General features: G+C 40.6%; 1 protein-coding gene across 8 annotated transcripts in view; it reads left to right on the forward strand.

The window, feature by feature from the left end:
- Positions 1–15221, forward strand: part of plekha7b (pleckstrin homology domain containing, family A member 7b) — a 72590-nt gene that overhangs the window by 44862 nt on the left and 12507 nt on the right. For 2 of the 8 annotated variants that reach the window (XM_077563356.1, XM_077563361.1), the window contains exons 9-20: positions 1049–1227; positions 2842–3249; positions 3503–4040; positions 6809–6892; positions 8965–9111; positions 9814–9867; positions 11342–11410; positions 12324–12404; positions 13135–13284; positions 13530–13631; positions 13759–13870; positions 14121–14341. In XM_077563356.1, coding sequence (XP_077419482.1) covers positions 1049–1227; positions 2842–3249; positions 3503–4040; positions 6809–6892; positions 8965–9111; positions 9814–9867; positions 11342–11410; positions 12324–12404; positions 13135–13284; positions 13530–13631; positions 13759–13870; positions 14121–14341 — 2145 coding nt within the window. Of the gene's footprint in view, positions 1–1048; positions 1228–2841; positions 3250–3502; positions 4041–6808; positions 6893–8964; positions 9112–9557; positions 9654–9813; positions 9868–11341; positions 11411–12323; positions 12405–13113; positions 13285–13529; positions 13632–13758; positions 13871–14120; positions 14342–15221 lie in introns of all 8 variants that reach the window. The other 6 variants (XM_077563359.1, XM_077563360.1, XM_077563354.1 and 3 more) reach the window with 5 other exon arrangements.

Here is a 15221-nt window from a genome sequence, read left to right on the forward strand (position 1 = left end):
ACGGCACATTTGGGCCACGTATAAATATAAATATATATATATATATATTTTAGGGGGATAATATTCAGAGAAAACACACACAAATGTACCGAGAAAAAAACTTGTGTATTTGCAACATTATAAAGTGGCAAATTTGCAAGAAAAAAAAGTCACAAATATATGAGAAACAAACTCGGAAATTTGTGGCAAGTTGACGAGAAACACTCAACAACGGCACGCTAAAGTGGCCATATCTAGTGGACTATAGGAAGGTGTGTAAGTAGCTAGCTAACATGGTCACAATCACACCAAATAACCACTGATGTCCACCAAGGTGTTTAATATCTTAATTCTACTTTTACGAAAGGCTTTTTTCTTTTTTACACGAGTATCTTTATACTTTACTTTTATGTACTTAAGGATAGAGTGTGAGTACATTTGCCACCTCTGGAAAATACACATTTCACATTCTGCACATTTCATTGTTTTTATTTTTTTTAAACATTATTACTGCTTGTCTCCATGAATACCTTGTAGTCCTGCAGTTTCTAAATCATATTTAGGATAGAGCCAGTGCATTTTATTGCACTGTATCTCACAGGTTCCCCGTTATAACTGAGCGCTGTTTCTATAACGGAATTGTTAAATTGCCTCAGTGAGTTTAATGGTACGGGTCCTTTCCAGACTTTAGCTACATATGTGCGTTTTCAAAGACAATACGTTTGACTTCTAGGTGAAATATTCTACCAATTCTTTTTAGCCTGTACACTGATAATCTAGTTTTGATTGATACTTCAGTTTTTTTTGGGTGCAGACGACCCAAATCAGGATTGTATTACTAAAATTAGGATTGTATTTACTGTAGTAATTTGCAGATATCCCATTACTAATCCGTCTTTTCCATTGTATGGTTGGTAGCGAGTTGTTGCCATAAACTGAACAATGCTTTTGTTTATGATGCGCCACTTTGCTTCCTGCTATTCTTTATTGACACTCATCAGACTTTCCCAACTTTACTGCTGGTCATTTTAGTTGTCACATCTGCATTTGCTTTACTTCCTTCTGACAGGCGAGCCACACAGGAATGCGCTCCTACATCTACAATAAGAACTCTGTGATTGGCTCGCAGGCGGAACACTGCGGGATGCGGACGTATTTCTTTAGCGCCGACACGCAGGAGGACATGAAAGGCTGGATCCGGGCCATGAACCAGGCGGCGCTGATGCAGCAGAGCCACACCATTAAGAGGTTGGTCTCGCCCCGCGGAGTATAGGCCTCTCCTCTCCCATTGGCTGGAGCTTCCAGCTATATAACTAACGTCCTGCCCCCTCCATAAAGCACAGCAATCTGTGTGAACCGAGTGAGGTGATGTCGTTAAAAAGAAAGAAAAAAAACTGGATGCAGCATTTGGACACAAGTTCTACTTACATTTGCATTACCATCGAATATGATTGATAGCTTCCCGGCCTTCTGAGGATTCATTTTAGCAGGTCAGACTCTGGCCATCTGTTCAGGGCCTCGATAATGTTTGAGGTGCATCTAGATGACGACTGAAGCCCTCTGCCAGCTGGACAGAAGCCCCCGCCGAGAGAGGCACTTCTGTAGAGGGTCTTATTACATCTTAAGACTATGTGAACAGTCCCTGTACGACGTAATTAATCAAAATTGAATCATAATTTTTTTTTTTACTTCTCATGATCTTAAACATATTAGAATTTAAGTTAATGTGTGGAACGGCATGGTGAGTGCTTACAAGTTTTTTTTTTTAATTTTATTTTATTGTATTTTAAAAAATACTATTTTACTTTGTTACTAATTTATATCATTTATGTTTTTTCAAGTTAAAAAGTTGAGTTTTCGACCAAGCCGAGTGTTTTTTCATATTCAGCCTAGTTGTGGACTGTGTAATATTGCCACCTGCTGTGTGTGTTACTTAATAGTAACACACTTAGCATAATGTTCCCCAAACATTATTGAGCCAAGGCACATTATTAGTCAAATCAAGGATCAGTATCACTATAGAGTGCCTTTGTCTCCTGAGTGTCCTCATCAGAATCACTCAGTCATCATGAAAATGTAGCAAAATAGTGAAACTCTTGAGGTCCCATTATAAGTGACCAACCATTCTCACACATACCAGTCCATAGTGATAAGCTTTTTGAAATAATGCTGTCTTCATTTTCTAGCATTTTCCCCCCATTGGCTGTGTCCCTGAAATTGATGTCCACCCTGTCATTAACCGGCTTAACTGGCCCTTTAAAAACCACCACATGATTCTCAATGGAGGCTGAAATAGTGGCAAAATAAATAATAAAGCAAAAATAAATATTTACATAAGTTTCATGTTGCATGTGTAGTTGGATATTGTCAAGCCTGTCTTGCACGTCTGCTCTGTCATATACAGTAAATTCTGTAGAGTCAATTTGACTCTATTTAGAGTGGGACCAATAGACTCAGGGAGTAAAATAAAGAATTGAAAATAAATAAATAAAAGTCACTCAAGGGTTGAGGAACAAACTCACGACCTTCAGCTTGGGAGGCTACCATCTGAGCTATGCCCCTCCTACTGTTACATCCAACAGGAGACAAAAAAAACATTGTTACGAAGATTCCAGCTGACACGGGCGATATACTAAACACACAGGAGGAGTAAAGGTCGTGAGCTTGTTCCTCAACCCTTGAGTGATTTTTATTTATTTATTTCAAGTATTTTACTTTCTTCCAAGTGTAAATATTACTCTAAAACGGAGTCTATTTGGTCCCACTCTAAATAGAGTCAAATTGCTCTCGAAACTGGATGCATGTGTCTTCAGTCTAAGTACATTCTTATTCTTAAATGACCCTTTGTGAACCTCCTTTCAGAGAAATAGAGAGACCAGAGAAAATCATACAGCAGGCCCTTCCTCAAACCAACCACGTCAAGCAGACGACACCTCAGTCAGAAACATTTCCGAGGACGGACCGGGCGCACTCTTGGGATGATGGCATGCGGCTGTCTCCCGGAGAAGAGGGCAGGTACATGTTGGAGGTCCAAGGAAGGCCCAGGTTGTCGGATCCAAGGGAAAGACTCTCTCCAAACTCAGTGGACGGTGTTGGCCCTCAAAGGAACGGCCATCTGAGTGTCCCGCAAGGTCCTGTGCCGTCCGAACACCACAATGGAAACCTCGTGTATCACAGGGGGGCTGACACAGAGAAACATGCACAGCGAAAGAGCACGCTGGCTCAGGTGGAGCACTGGGTCAAAGTTCAAAAGGGCGACCCGCCAAAGAGGTCAGTGGCAGTCTTCCTGGTTAATTTCAATGTAAGTGTTTTCCACTCTGTGAAGAAGTAGGATAGAAAGATAGCTAAATATTGCCCTCTAGTGGCCAACATTGCATCCTGAATGCTTCACTTGAGTTATATGGAAAGCATTTATTGGTTGATATGTCCATGTACTTGGACACTCTTTGTCTTCAATTCGGTGCACTAGTAGTACCCTTGAGTTGTAGTTCAACTAACAGTTTGTCATTTGCTTCTCTGTCAGCACTCCCTCTGCTGAGTACAACCTCCCTCGGCGAACTCCCCCCTTGCATCGCAAAGTCAGCGCAGCAGACGCGTCCTGCCAGTCACTGCCAAAGTCCCCCCGCCTCCCGTCCGGCAGCAACTCTCCGTCCTTCAACCTGCCCAGCGACTACAAGTACGCCCACGACCGACTGAGCCACTTCCGCATGTCCTCGGACGAGCGCGTGGCCACCAAGGAGGGGATGGTGTGGCAGCTGTACGAGTGGCAGCAGAGGCAGCAGTTCCGGCACGGCAGCCCCACGGCGCCCGTGTACGCCGCCGGCCCCGACTTCACCGACTCCTCATCGTTCACCGTCACCGTGGAGATGCCGCGCTCCATCTCAGTGCCGCCGTCCCCCTGCGAGGTGCCGCCGTCCGTCTCCCCGTCCTTCAAGCCGCTGTCCCCCCGCAGGCCGCACACGCCGTCGGGCAGAAGGACAGTCAGGCCGCTTGATGATTTGTCGAGTGTGGACAACACCGGCGCCACCTCCCCGGGGCACATCTTTACTCGCCTCTCACAGGTTTGGCATGTTGTGCTTTGTCACGGAAAATCATCTCATCATTTAACAGCTACAATGTCTTCCCACTCTGTTGATGTAGTCAAAAACAGAAAACCGCCACTATTCTGCCAATCATGAAAATCCACGATTAATAATGACCTTCCAAAAAGATTTGTATTTGCCTTTAGTTGTCACAAGCTGGCATCAAAGCACTAATTTTGTTTAAATGAAACTCCTCAACTCACTTCAACATTGTTTCTTAGCAGAAAGACGCCAGTCTGGTGTCAAAAGCACTACCGTTCTCTAAACGAAGCTCCTAAGCTCACTTTGATAACGTTCCTTCCTTGGCCCCAAAATGCTACAAGACGCCGGCAAAGCACTACTTTGGGCTGAATGAAACTTATTGACTCAATGCAACATAGTTCCTTAGCACAAAATGCCGCACAAAGGTGACATAACACGACTTTTGACTCTATGAAGTTCCTCAACTCACTTTTAACTAGGGATGGGCAGGTACCGATACCAGGTATCGTTGCCAATATCAGGCTTGTTTTAAGGTATCGCTACTTGCTGTTTTACCATCAGGAACTAGAAATGAGAAGAATAGAAAATTGCCATTAATTGAATGCAATTTTAAGCCCTACACTTGACTTCAATATAGTTCATTGGCACAAAATGGCAGCAAAGCACTACGTTTATATAAATGGTGCGGCATGCCTCAGTGGTGGAGTGGTCATCTTCCATCTGTGAGGTTGTGGGTTCAATCCTCACCCTTGGTGACCATGTCAAAGTGTCCTTCGGCCACATATGGTGTAGATAAAGCGCTATATAAAAAACAGTCCATTTCAATGAAGCTCCTCAGCTCACTTTATTATACTTATGTGACACCAACATGCCATACAGTGCTGGGCTTTCAGGAAATAACAGAGGAAAGGTTCCAAATGCAATTTGTGAATGCCGAAAAGCACATAGGTGAGGGTTCACTGTTATATCCGTTATGCAAACTATTTGACCTTATTCCCTTATTGTACAATACCTGAAAACTGAAAATGAAGCTTCATGAAGCACTTGCGATAGGCTTTGACTCCTCTAGATGGTGCTCATGGTGTAAAGATACAATGGAAATTATTGAAAAAATTCAGTGGAATTTCATGAATTTCCACTGCATTAGAACAAAAAAAATACTGTTTAAGGTATATTAAGAGACAAAGTGCAATTTCTCCAGAAAATCTGAATGCTAAGATTTGAATGCATGTGCTTATGAAGTAAATTGAAAGATAAGTTACTAAAGCACTAAAATGTGGTCCAAGCGGGGTTTGAACCCAGGTAATCAGTGGTGGAAGTCAATTGTTTTAACCATTGAGCTAACTTGACCTGTTCAAAGTCAGGGCAGTAGTGTATTTATTTTGAAAAGTGCAAGCTAACGCATCTATTTTCAAAAGTGTCATCTGATGCTGAAAGCTAGCATGCATTTAATCATTTCAGTGAAATTATAATGCATTTTTTGATAGTGTTGTCAGTTGGTATACATGTATATCACTTAGCATATTGTACAGTCAAAGGTGGGATTCAAACCCGCGATCTCCTTATTATTGAACAATGCACTTTACCGACTGCGCCATTGAGCAGTATCAGACAGATGCTAATGATGATAAGTTGTGTGTACGTATGGAAGTGGGTGTGGAAAGTGGGACTCGTCTGTACAATTGATAATGACTGGGGGAAAGTTGATATTTAACGTTAAATTGTGCGAATACTGTAAGTAATGTGAAATCAGACGATATATACCCCGCGAGGCGTGAATTCGTGCAAAGAGCGTACTAGTATTAGCATTTACAAGAGGGCGACTTTTTTTTCCCATGTTCCACTCCACAGGTGGTTGTAGCCCGAGCTCCTGTGTGATTCCCTCCACACATTGCTGCAGTCAAAGGGCAGGCCCATCAGCCACGCCCTCCAACCACATTGGCCGACACACATAACACAAGGCCTCACATTTGACCCCTTACACACACGCATCCTGCCCCCATAGCGCGTTAGGACTAATTATAGGCGTATGCTTATAATATGGATGAGTCGCAGTATATTTTCCAAACAAAGGCGACCACAGTGACCCAAGCGAGGGAGCAAATGTTTGTGAGAACTACAAGCAGTTGAACTTGAGTTTTGGTGCGCCCAGCATCTTTCAGGCTGAGGAGGCTGTGGTAATAGCGATGCGTTTGGTCCCAGCGGACTATCATGAAGAGAGATGTTTTATTAGCATCTAATCCGATGTGCCCAGGGCTCGCCAGCACCCTATAAACATCTCCACTCGATCTCATACATCAGCAGCGCGCTCTTTCTTCTCATCCCGCATTTAAATAAAAAACCTATTATACAGCAAAAAAATGGTGGCTTGGGAATCTCCGAGGGAACGGCTCACAGTGCTTCTCTTGCTGGTAGCAAACAAATGTTATTTTAAGAAAGCAGGTTCGCTCTAATTTATGTGAAGTTAATTAAATCTCTTGTTGTTTGTGTCCTTTTAAGGCTGGCTATAGTGGGCCTGCCTGCTTTCCACTAATTCTGTGTGTTAAGCAAAAATGTCAAATCTTTCCAAGCCCTGTAGCGTCAGAAAAAGTCAGGGCACACCTTGTTTCCAACAGAAAAAAAAAAAAAAGTGCTGTGTAGCCATGTTTGTTTGTGAGCAATGTTTTGAACTTATTAATAAGCCTGTCGGTGAATTAGACATTCTGTTTGATTTGAACACTTTGTGAGCTGTGGTTAACACGTGGATGCGCTCGCTTCCTCCGCAGACCTCCCAGATCGCCAGACGCTCCATGCCAGCCATGGGCTACATCACACACACCGTCAGCGCACCCAGCCTGCACGGCAAAACGGTATGAAGACCTTCCATTATATCTCATCGATACGCTATAAAAAGCTGAATCTGATATCATTTGTGCTTGCACAATATAGTGAGCCCTCTTGGACACGCTTTGGGATTTTCACCAATGACAAGTTTAGACTTGGCGTCCATCTATTAGAACTTAGTGATTTGAGAATTTACATTCTCAAATGTCTCGTCGCCCAAATTTTCATTTAATGAAAATACATTGATAATTTTTTAAAAATGTATCTGATTCAAAAAAAAATATTCAATCCATTTGGAACAATTTTACATATCATTAGCATAGTAGCATCATTGCCCAAGTCAATTTCAGATGTTTTTGGAAACAGAAAAAAATACAACAAATTAGACAAACAACAAGTGTCCACCCACATTTGACTGTGAATCAACACATACATAAAGAAAAAACACATTTTTTTAGCAAGCACTGTGGATTCTTTTTCAAATGTATTTTTTGTTAATGTTGTGAAAGTAAGTTAAATCTCCCGAAAACACTTTTCAGTAAATGTTTTTTTTTCAAATTCAGCAATTAATAAATTATAATTACGTGAAATCTAAAAAATAATAATAAAAATAAGCATAAATTAGAGTAATTTATTTGTTGCATTATTTTTTTTCATTTTCTCCTACAATTGTTTATTTAAAATACTTAAAATATTTTCATGTTTTTGATTAGGGCTGCAGCTAGTTATTATTTTAATCATCAAATAATCTGCCAATTTATTGTTTTGATGAGTTAATGAATATGATAAAAACAGTTTTTAATACCATTACATTATTAAAAATCTGGACAATACACAGTGATTATGGTTGTTACTGGTTTGGTCCGTAACGTCAAAAAATAGGGAACATGTGAATCATTGTTTTCAATAGTAAAAACAGAGGTTTGCAAATGTCTTATATATCTACAGAAATTCTGATGAGTTGGACACTCTTAAGATAAACAAGGTCTCAATTCAAGTAATTTAGTAATTGTTGCAAATCCATCATTTGTTTGATATGTAGTTTTTTTCATTTTCGATTTTATTGATTTCTAAATGTGTTAATAGCATTATTAAAAAATAAATGATTGATATCAGATTTTTTTATTAAATAATTGTACTTTTAACATGTATTTAATAATTGACTAATTAATTATTATTTTTTTTAAAAATAACATAAAATATTTCATTGTTAACTCACTGCCATTGACGGCTATAGATGTCAAAAATTCATTTGAACTATTTCTAGTTTACATTTTTTCCCTTTTTTGTTAACAAAAGTATGAAAACCTAGATTTTTGGGGGGTATTAGAACAGATATAACATTTTTGATTAATCGTGAGTTAACTAGTGAAATCATGCGATTAATTACGTTTAAAAATTGTAATCGCCCGACGCCCCTAATTTTAAATATTTTTTTCTTATTTTAAATATATATATTTTTTTAAACAAAAGGTTATTAAAATAAGGGGCATCAGGCGATTAAAATTTGTAATCGTAATTAATCACATGACTTCACTAGTTAACTCACGATTAATCACAAATTTTATATCTGTTCTAATTGTACAAAAAAAATCTAGGTTTTCATACTCTTGTTAACAAAAATGGGGGGGGACTAAACTAAAAATAGTTCAAATGAATTTTTGACCTTTATAGCTGTCAATGGCAATGAATGAGTTAAATTGAACTATTTTACATATTTTACATTACACATACAATACACAATTCTTCCAGACCAGGTCCCAGTCTCTTACACTAATTCTATTTCCAATCAATGGAAATCCAATTTCCCGGAATCGATTTTGTTCAACCTTGGAGTTTCCTATTGGACTCTGAAAGGTGATTGAATCCACACGGGCCACCAGTTCAGGATGGCTGCCCCTTAGAACAGACCATTCTCAACAGCCCATTAAATCTTCTGTCCAATGTCCATTGATCAGCTTTGGCATAGTTTACGTCCATCAATAAAAGTGCTCTTGGGCCCTTCAATATTACCACTGTTGAAATTGGGTTGGAATACATGTTAAGTCCCAAATAACTGCTGGCTCCCTCTGTGTTATGAACCCGGGTGCAACTCCAGCCCGAGGAGCTGACTCTGCTCCTCATTCAGCTGCGGCGGCACCAGGCCAAGATGGCCGGTGTGCAAAGCCCCGCCGCTGGTGGCGGTGGCGCGTTCGCTCATCTGCGGCATCAGCAGCACAACGGTCTCCTCGGCCCCGCCATTCAGGTCAGGGGTCTCGCACTTCGACGGTGCATCGTGATCCGCCAACCACCCAACCACCCAACCACCCTTCTCCCAACCCAGCTGATCCCGAACATTCCCGCCCTGTCATTCATAGATAGTAGGTCGCCTTGGACGCCATTGCACGAGAGAGTGCACAGATTCGACACATACTAGTTGACGTTGAAAGCATGTTGCTTGTTGTTTGCACTTGCATTTATAGGCCTACCGATAATAGCCATTCATGCCTGCGTTTCTCATTTGGAAGAAGCCATTAATTCCACTCTGTAAGAGAGTAAAGCTGCAAAAGACAACGCTGCTCATACTTGATTGCTTGATTTCAGTTTTTGCTTAAGATAAATAAAAAAAATGACTACTATTAGGAATATGGACCTTTTCATTATGATGTCACACCTTGATCTTTAATCGACATCCATTTTCCTCACCAACAGATGAATTTTTATTTTGGGGGGAAAGAAATCGACACAAACCTAAATCAAGGCAGTCCAACCCCACACAACAAGATTTTGGCATCATTTTCAGCTCAGGTCAGCAGTAATCGATCACACAAAAGTACCCTGGCATCTCGTCCAAACATTATGAAAAGGTCCATTGAGAGCAACTAAACTCAAGTTGTTTTTGAAATATATCCCATAATCCTTTGCGGCTTGGTTTCAAGTGATGTATTTCTTCACTGCTCATTTAAAGGTTGATGATACTTACATACAACTGAAGAAGGACCTGGAGTATCTAGATCTGAAGGTGGGCCCCATTCAATTAAACGTCACTCGATGCTTTGTTTCTCCTGTTTGTCTCCCTTTTGTGTTCAACCATTCCCGCACATTCTTTCTGCTGTAACATCTCCTCTGCTTTTGAATGCCTCAAACAAGCGTGATTGTCATGTTTGTTAATATTTGTCACTTTGATAATTCGATGTGTGATGAAGATACACCACAGTGACTTTTCTATGCAAAAAATGTATTGGCTTCTTGACGCATGCTGCATCCAGCTGATTTGGTGAGAATCAGTCAGGATGACTAAGCAATTTGTGCACCAGGACCTGGAGGCTTGGGGGGGGGGGGGGGGGGGAGTTCAACACCGGACGGTTGTTTTTTGTAATCCTCTTCGTGTCCTGTTTTCGAAACAGATCCAAAGTCATGAGCCGCTGATTGTTTCTGTTCACGGCGGCTTTGAAAACGCACCTCCAACTTTTGGATGCTTTTGGAACGTAAGGAAGGTGTTTATACAAAGAGAAATGGCCTTGGAATCAAATGTGATGCATCTGTTTGAAATTGGGATTGTGCATGTGGTACTTTGGGCCAATTATGCCCAGTCAAGAATTAAAATAATGGGGTGGACATGATTAAGGCGAAAGGCTACTTTGGCTTTGTCTTTTGAAGGAATTGGTGATGGGATTGTGGTATATTGATACATATTTGTGGTGGTGAACAGGATTTAAAAAAAAAAGTAAAACTTCTAATGTGATTGCTTGAGAATTAAGTAGGATATTCTGGAACCAATTCATTTCTTTATTTAGAAAAGAAAAACTTCCCTGAAATCCTGCTAAATTCTCCTTAAAACTGTGTACTTTTCAGTCAGTGGCGGTTTGTGGCATGTGCGACGTGAGGCCGCACCAAAAGTAATTGCTACCTGATAAGGTTTTCTATTGCGCCTGTTAAAAATGGGTGTTTTCATGGCGATTTAGCACCCCCTTGTGGAGTTCCCCTGTAGTCTGTCGGAGGAGCAGAAGACGTGTGGTGACGGGACATCTCCAAAAAGTTTTCAAAGCTTGTAAATATTCCAATTTATTGTTGTACTCAGTTGTTATGCATCATTTTTGTTGTACCCTAAATTAAGTTAGGGAAGGCATAATCTAACAATTACTGTCATCTACATAACAGTTACATAATCTAACAATGATCACAAACTTGATGCAAGACTGCCACTGAATACAGCACAATCCTGTTCAGTAGTAAATATTTACGTCTCTAGTTTCTGCACTAACTTTTGTTTTTCCAGCTCATGCACTCTTCTGCTTCTATGATTCCAACCCCCTCCCCCCTTCATTATTTGATCTCCTCTAAATCCATCTGACTTGACTTGTCTTGCAGCCACACTTGTTTGTTGTTTGTTAAGAGTTTCTGAAATATTTATGCGCTAACTGGAGAGCATCCAACTGTGTGGTCATAATGGTGTTAAATATTCTATTTTGTTTGCGGGCTACGGGCCATTTCAGGTTACTGGACGGGAAAGCCTCCGAAAAGAAGCGCAGAGGCCTGTGAAAATAGCTGAAAGTGATGCCGATGTAAGTGGATCATGATGTTTATGTGTCACTTACGGGAGTGCGACTTCCAGTGTGTTTTAAGTTATGTTAAACAGAGGGAGCGGAGGCAAGGGAGCGTAAGTACACTGCAACACAGCAGACTGCACAGTGAGGGCCTGAGAGTATCGACCACAGCTTTTATTTTCCTTGCTGCAATTTAAAGGGAAAAATACATGTAATGGGACTTTTGGATGTGGAGCTGTTAAATTTTTCAGTTTGATTTGCCTGCCGCCGCCTCACACGCTCTTTGTTTTGCGCCGAATGGAGGTAAATAGGATGGATGTCCTGGCTTTTCATCATTAGCATTGTTCCACTTTAACAATTTATAAGAAATTTGTCTGAACGATGAATATTTCATGCAATTAAAAACAACAATATACGGCCTCTGCAAAATAAAAACAGCTTAATAATTAATTGAACAGAATGATAAGTAGATGTGAGAAAAATACACAGTGTGAGCTTGGCAGGCTTATGTTGTTTTCATAAACACATAACCCATTTCTGGGAAAACACATCTGTCACTCCCGATAAACACACTTTGGACCGAAAGTGAATTGGAAATGATATGGATTTTTCATTACAATTGCTCATAATGGCTGTTACTACAACTGGAGATTTTTTTCCTACACTGTGGAGAGTGACTTTCCTCTTGAGATTGAGAAGAGATAAACTTATTGACATACAGAGAAGATCAATTTGTTTTATCTTGCTGAAGACAAACAGTGAACACAGTCGACAGGCTGTGCTCAGTTTGACTTCATACTGATTTACTTCAACACTTTTAGAAGGGAAAATGAGATCAATTTGAGTGTTTTAAATTTATTATAATAATAACATTGATAATAACAACTATTACTATTATCTTTATTATTATTACCTTTTTTTGTCTCTCCAGGTGAAATTAAGCCGACTGTGTGAGCAAGACAAAATTCTTCAGGATCTGGAAGCCAGGATACGCACATTGAAGGAAGACAAGGTTTTGTTTGACACATTTTGTAATCTAAATAATCATATTTACGGTGACAGATGTTTGACCCGCTAAGCTGTTTTTCAATTCAAATAGTCATGTTGCTTTTAACCGACTGCCAAACGATTCAAGACGGAAAAAAAGGTCAGTTAGGAGTGTTATTTAGACAAAAGTAGTGCTCATGGACTTACACTATGTTGAAGTAAATTGAAGAGCTTCATTTAGACAAAGGTAGTGCCTTGCTGTTGCCGAGGAACTCCATTGAAATGAGTTGATGAGCTTCATTTAGATCAAATTAGTTATTTGCTGCCATTTTGTGGCATATTGCTGTCAATGATCTATGTTGAAGTGAGTTGAGGAGCGGTCAGTTAGGAGTGTTATTTAGACAAAAGTAGTGCATTGCTGCTGCCGAGGAACTACATTAAAATGAGTTGATGAGCTTCATTTAGATCAAATTAGTCATTTGCTGCCATTTTGTGGCATATTGCTGTCAATGATCTATGTTGATGTGAGTTGAGGAGCTTCATTTTGAAATAGTGCTTTGGCACCATCTATTGGCAGCCTGTATATTTGTTGGCAATGATTCCAAGCAATTTGAATTTACGTACAGATACTGTACCACAAGATTTGGAAGGGCGCCAAAAAGTGGCAGCTATGTTACGGCACCCTTCAGAACTTCACAAACAGAAAAGATGCAAAGTGCATCTTTAATTCAAAGTGTGTTCATGTGTCTCCCCAGGACAAGCTGGAGTCAGTGTTGGATGTGTCCCACCAGCAGATGGAGCAGTACAGAGATCAGTCATCCCACATGGAAAAAATTGCCTACCAACAAAAATTGCTGCAGGAAGACGTGGTGCACATCAGGGCGGAAATATCCCAAGTGTCCACAGTAGGTTACACGTTTGTCTCACAAGTCCAGTTGAACAAAAGAAACATGGTGGAAAGAACCTTCGTCTCGACCTGGTCAGCACCAAAATGTACTTAACATTCTGCACAGTATGTCAAAATTTACATTTTGTCAGGTTCATACTTTTTTTGTTTTTTTTACCCAAGGTCAATGTCAGATAATGCTTAAGTGTAAAATAGAAAAAAGAGTTGAGACTATAGACTTAAGACGTATGTTGTGCTGTGCAGGAGATGGAGAATGCTTGGAAAGAGTACATCAGGCTGGAGAAAGATGTTGACTGGCTCAAAGCGGCTCTGCAAGGACATATGACTCGTGCTGACCTTTCTCAGGTATGTCGTCTCTCTAGTACGGACACGAGATTTCTGAGTATTAATTCAGAAATCTTGACATCTGAACCTCATATTGAGTTGTTTGCCAGCGAGATGGACGTAAATGTGTTTGTTTGTGTATGACTAGCAAGAAAAAGTGCAGATGAGGAAGGAGCTTTGGAGGATTGAGGATGTTATCGCAGGCCTCAGCAGCAGTAAAGACAACTATAAAGTCACTATCTCCTCTGTCACCAACCCAGGTGAGACGCACTAAGACTTAAACACGTGTACGCTATTCACCAAAAAAGTTAGGAAAATGTTTCTTTTGTGTGAAACTCCAGCCTAGTAAAAGCCTAATATTACCATTTTTTTTGTCAGTACTAATAAATATTCCATTTCCCCACAAAGGATCTAATGTTGTCATCAGTGTAAATGCCTTGAATGCACCCATTGGGGGAAAAAAAAACACACTGTGATTTGCATAATCATTTCACATCTCATCCTCCCCAGAGAGGAAATTTGTGCCTTCCGTGTCGGCGTCATCAGTGCCTTCAATGTCTGGAAGCTCGCCTGCTATGGAGATGAGATTGTCCCAGCAGCAGCAGCAGCAGCAGCAGCAACACAGCCCTCACCTCAGTCCTAGTAGCCACAATGCCACAAACCTCACGCTACCCTTCAGTCACAGCCAACCGCCACTCTACTCCACAAGCAACACTGCTGGCCATACAGGGGTGAGTGACGCGCAGATGTATGGTGTAAGGAAGATCAGCTTTTTCTTCCGCATGTTCGTTGTCTTTCGGGTAGAGAGAATGTTGATTATCTGAATACAGGCTGGAGATCGGTGAACAGTTCCTTCGAAGGTTTTATTTTTACAGAATATTCCGGGCACAAGTGAGTTCCAGATGGAGGCTGCAGCCTCTCACAAGTGCCCTGATTACAGACACTTACAACCTTCTTATACTATCTTGAATGGCGGTACCACAAAGCCCCCACCAAACAGCCCACCTGGAGTTCACCGGACATGAGATAAGACTTTAAAAGCATCATTGATTACAGACACTTCAACCACAGACAATGGCCCATTGTTGTGGAAATAGATGAGGTCCCAGTCATGACGATAAGACTTTAAAAACATCATTGATTACAGACACTTGGAAGAAACTGCGATAACACTCACAAAGCTTTACTGAGGAAATAAGGAAAATTAAAACAGTTATGACTAAATCTGGGCAGAAGACCCTCTTCAATGGAAATATCATTCATATCCAGGCTTTGGTCCATGGACTAGTATCATTTTTGTCCTCACTAGAAGAATGACTCTGTTTTACCATTACCAATTTTGGCAAATGTTTTGGGTGAAAACCTTTTTTCCCCAGCCCTACTTACAAGTCAACTACTGTCTTTTACCACTAGTAACACTATGTGTCAAACACTAGTAGTCTCCAAGATCCTACTAGTAGCACCACAGTATCATCATTATGGATATCCAGCTTTAGGTTGTGTACTAGTACACTCTTTGTGGTCACTAGTAAGACAATTCAGCGCACTAATAGAATGACTAGGGCACACAGGTGGAAGGACAGAGCTGTAATAGAAAAGTGACACCCCCTT

The sequence above is a fragment of the Vanacampus margaritifer genome, chromosome 4 (genome assembly GCF_051991255.1).
Source record: "Vanacampus margaritifer isolate UIUO_Vmar chromosome 4, RoL_Vmar_1.0, whole genome shotgun sequence".
NCBI lineage: Eukaryota > Metazoa > Chordata > Actinopteri > Syngnathiformes > Syngnathidae > Vanacampus > Vanacampus margaritifer.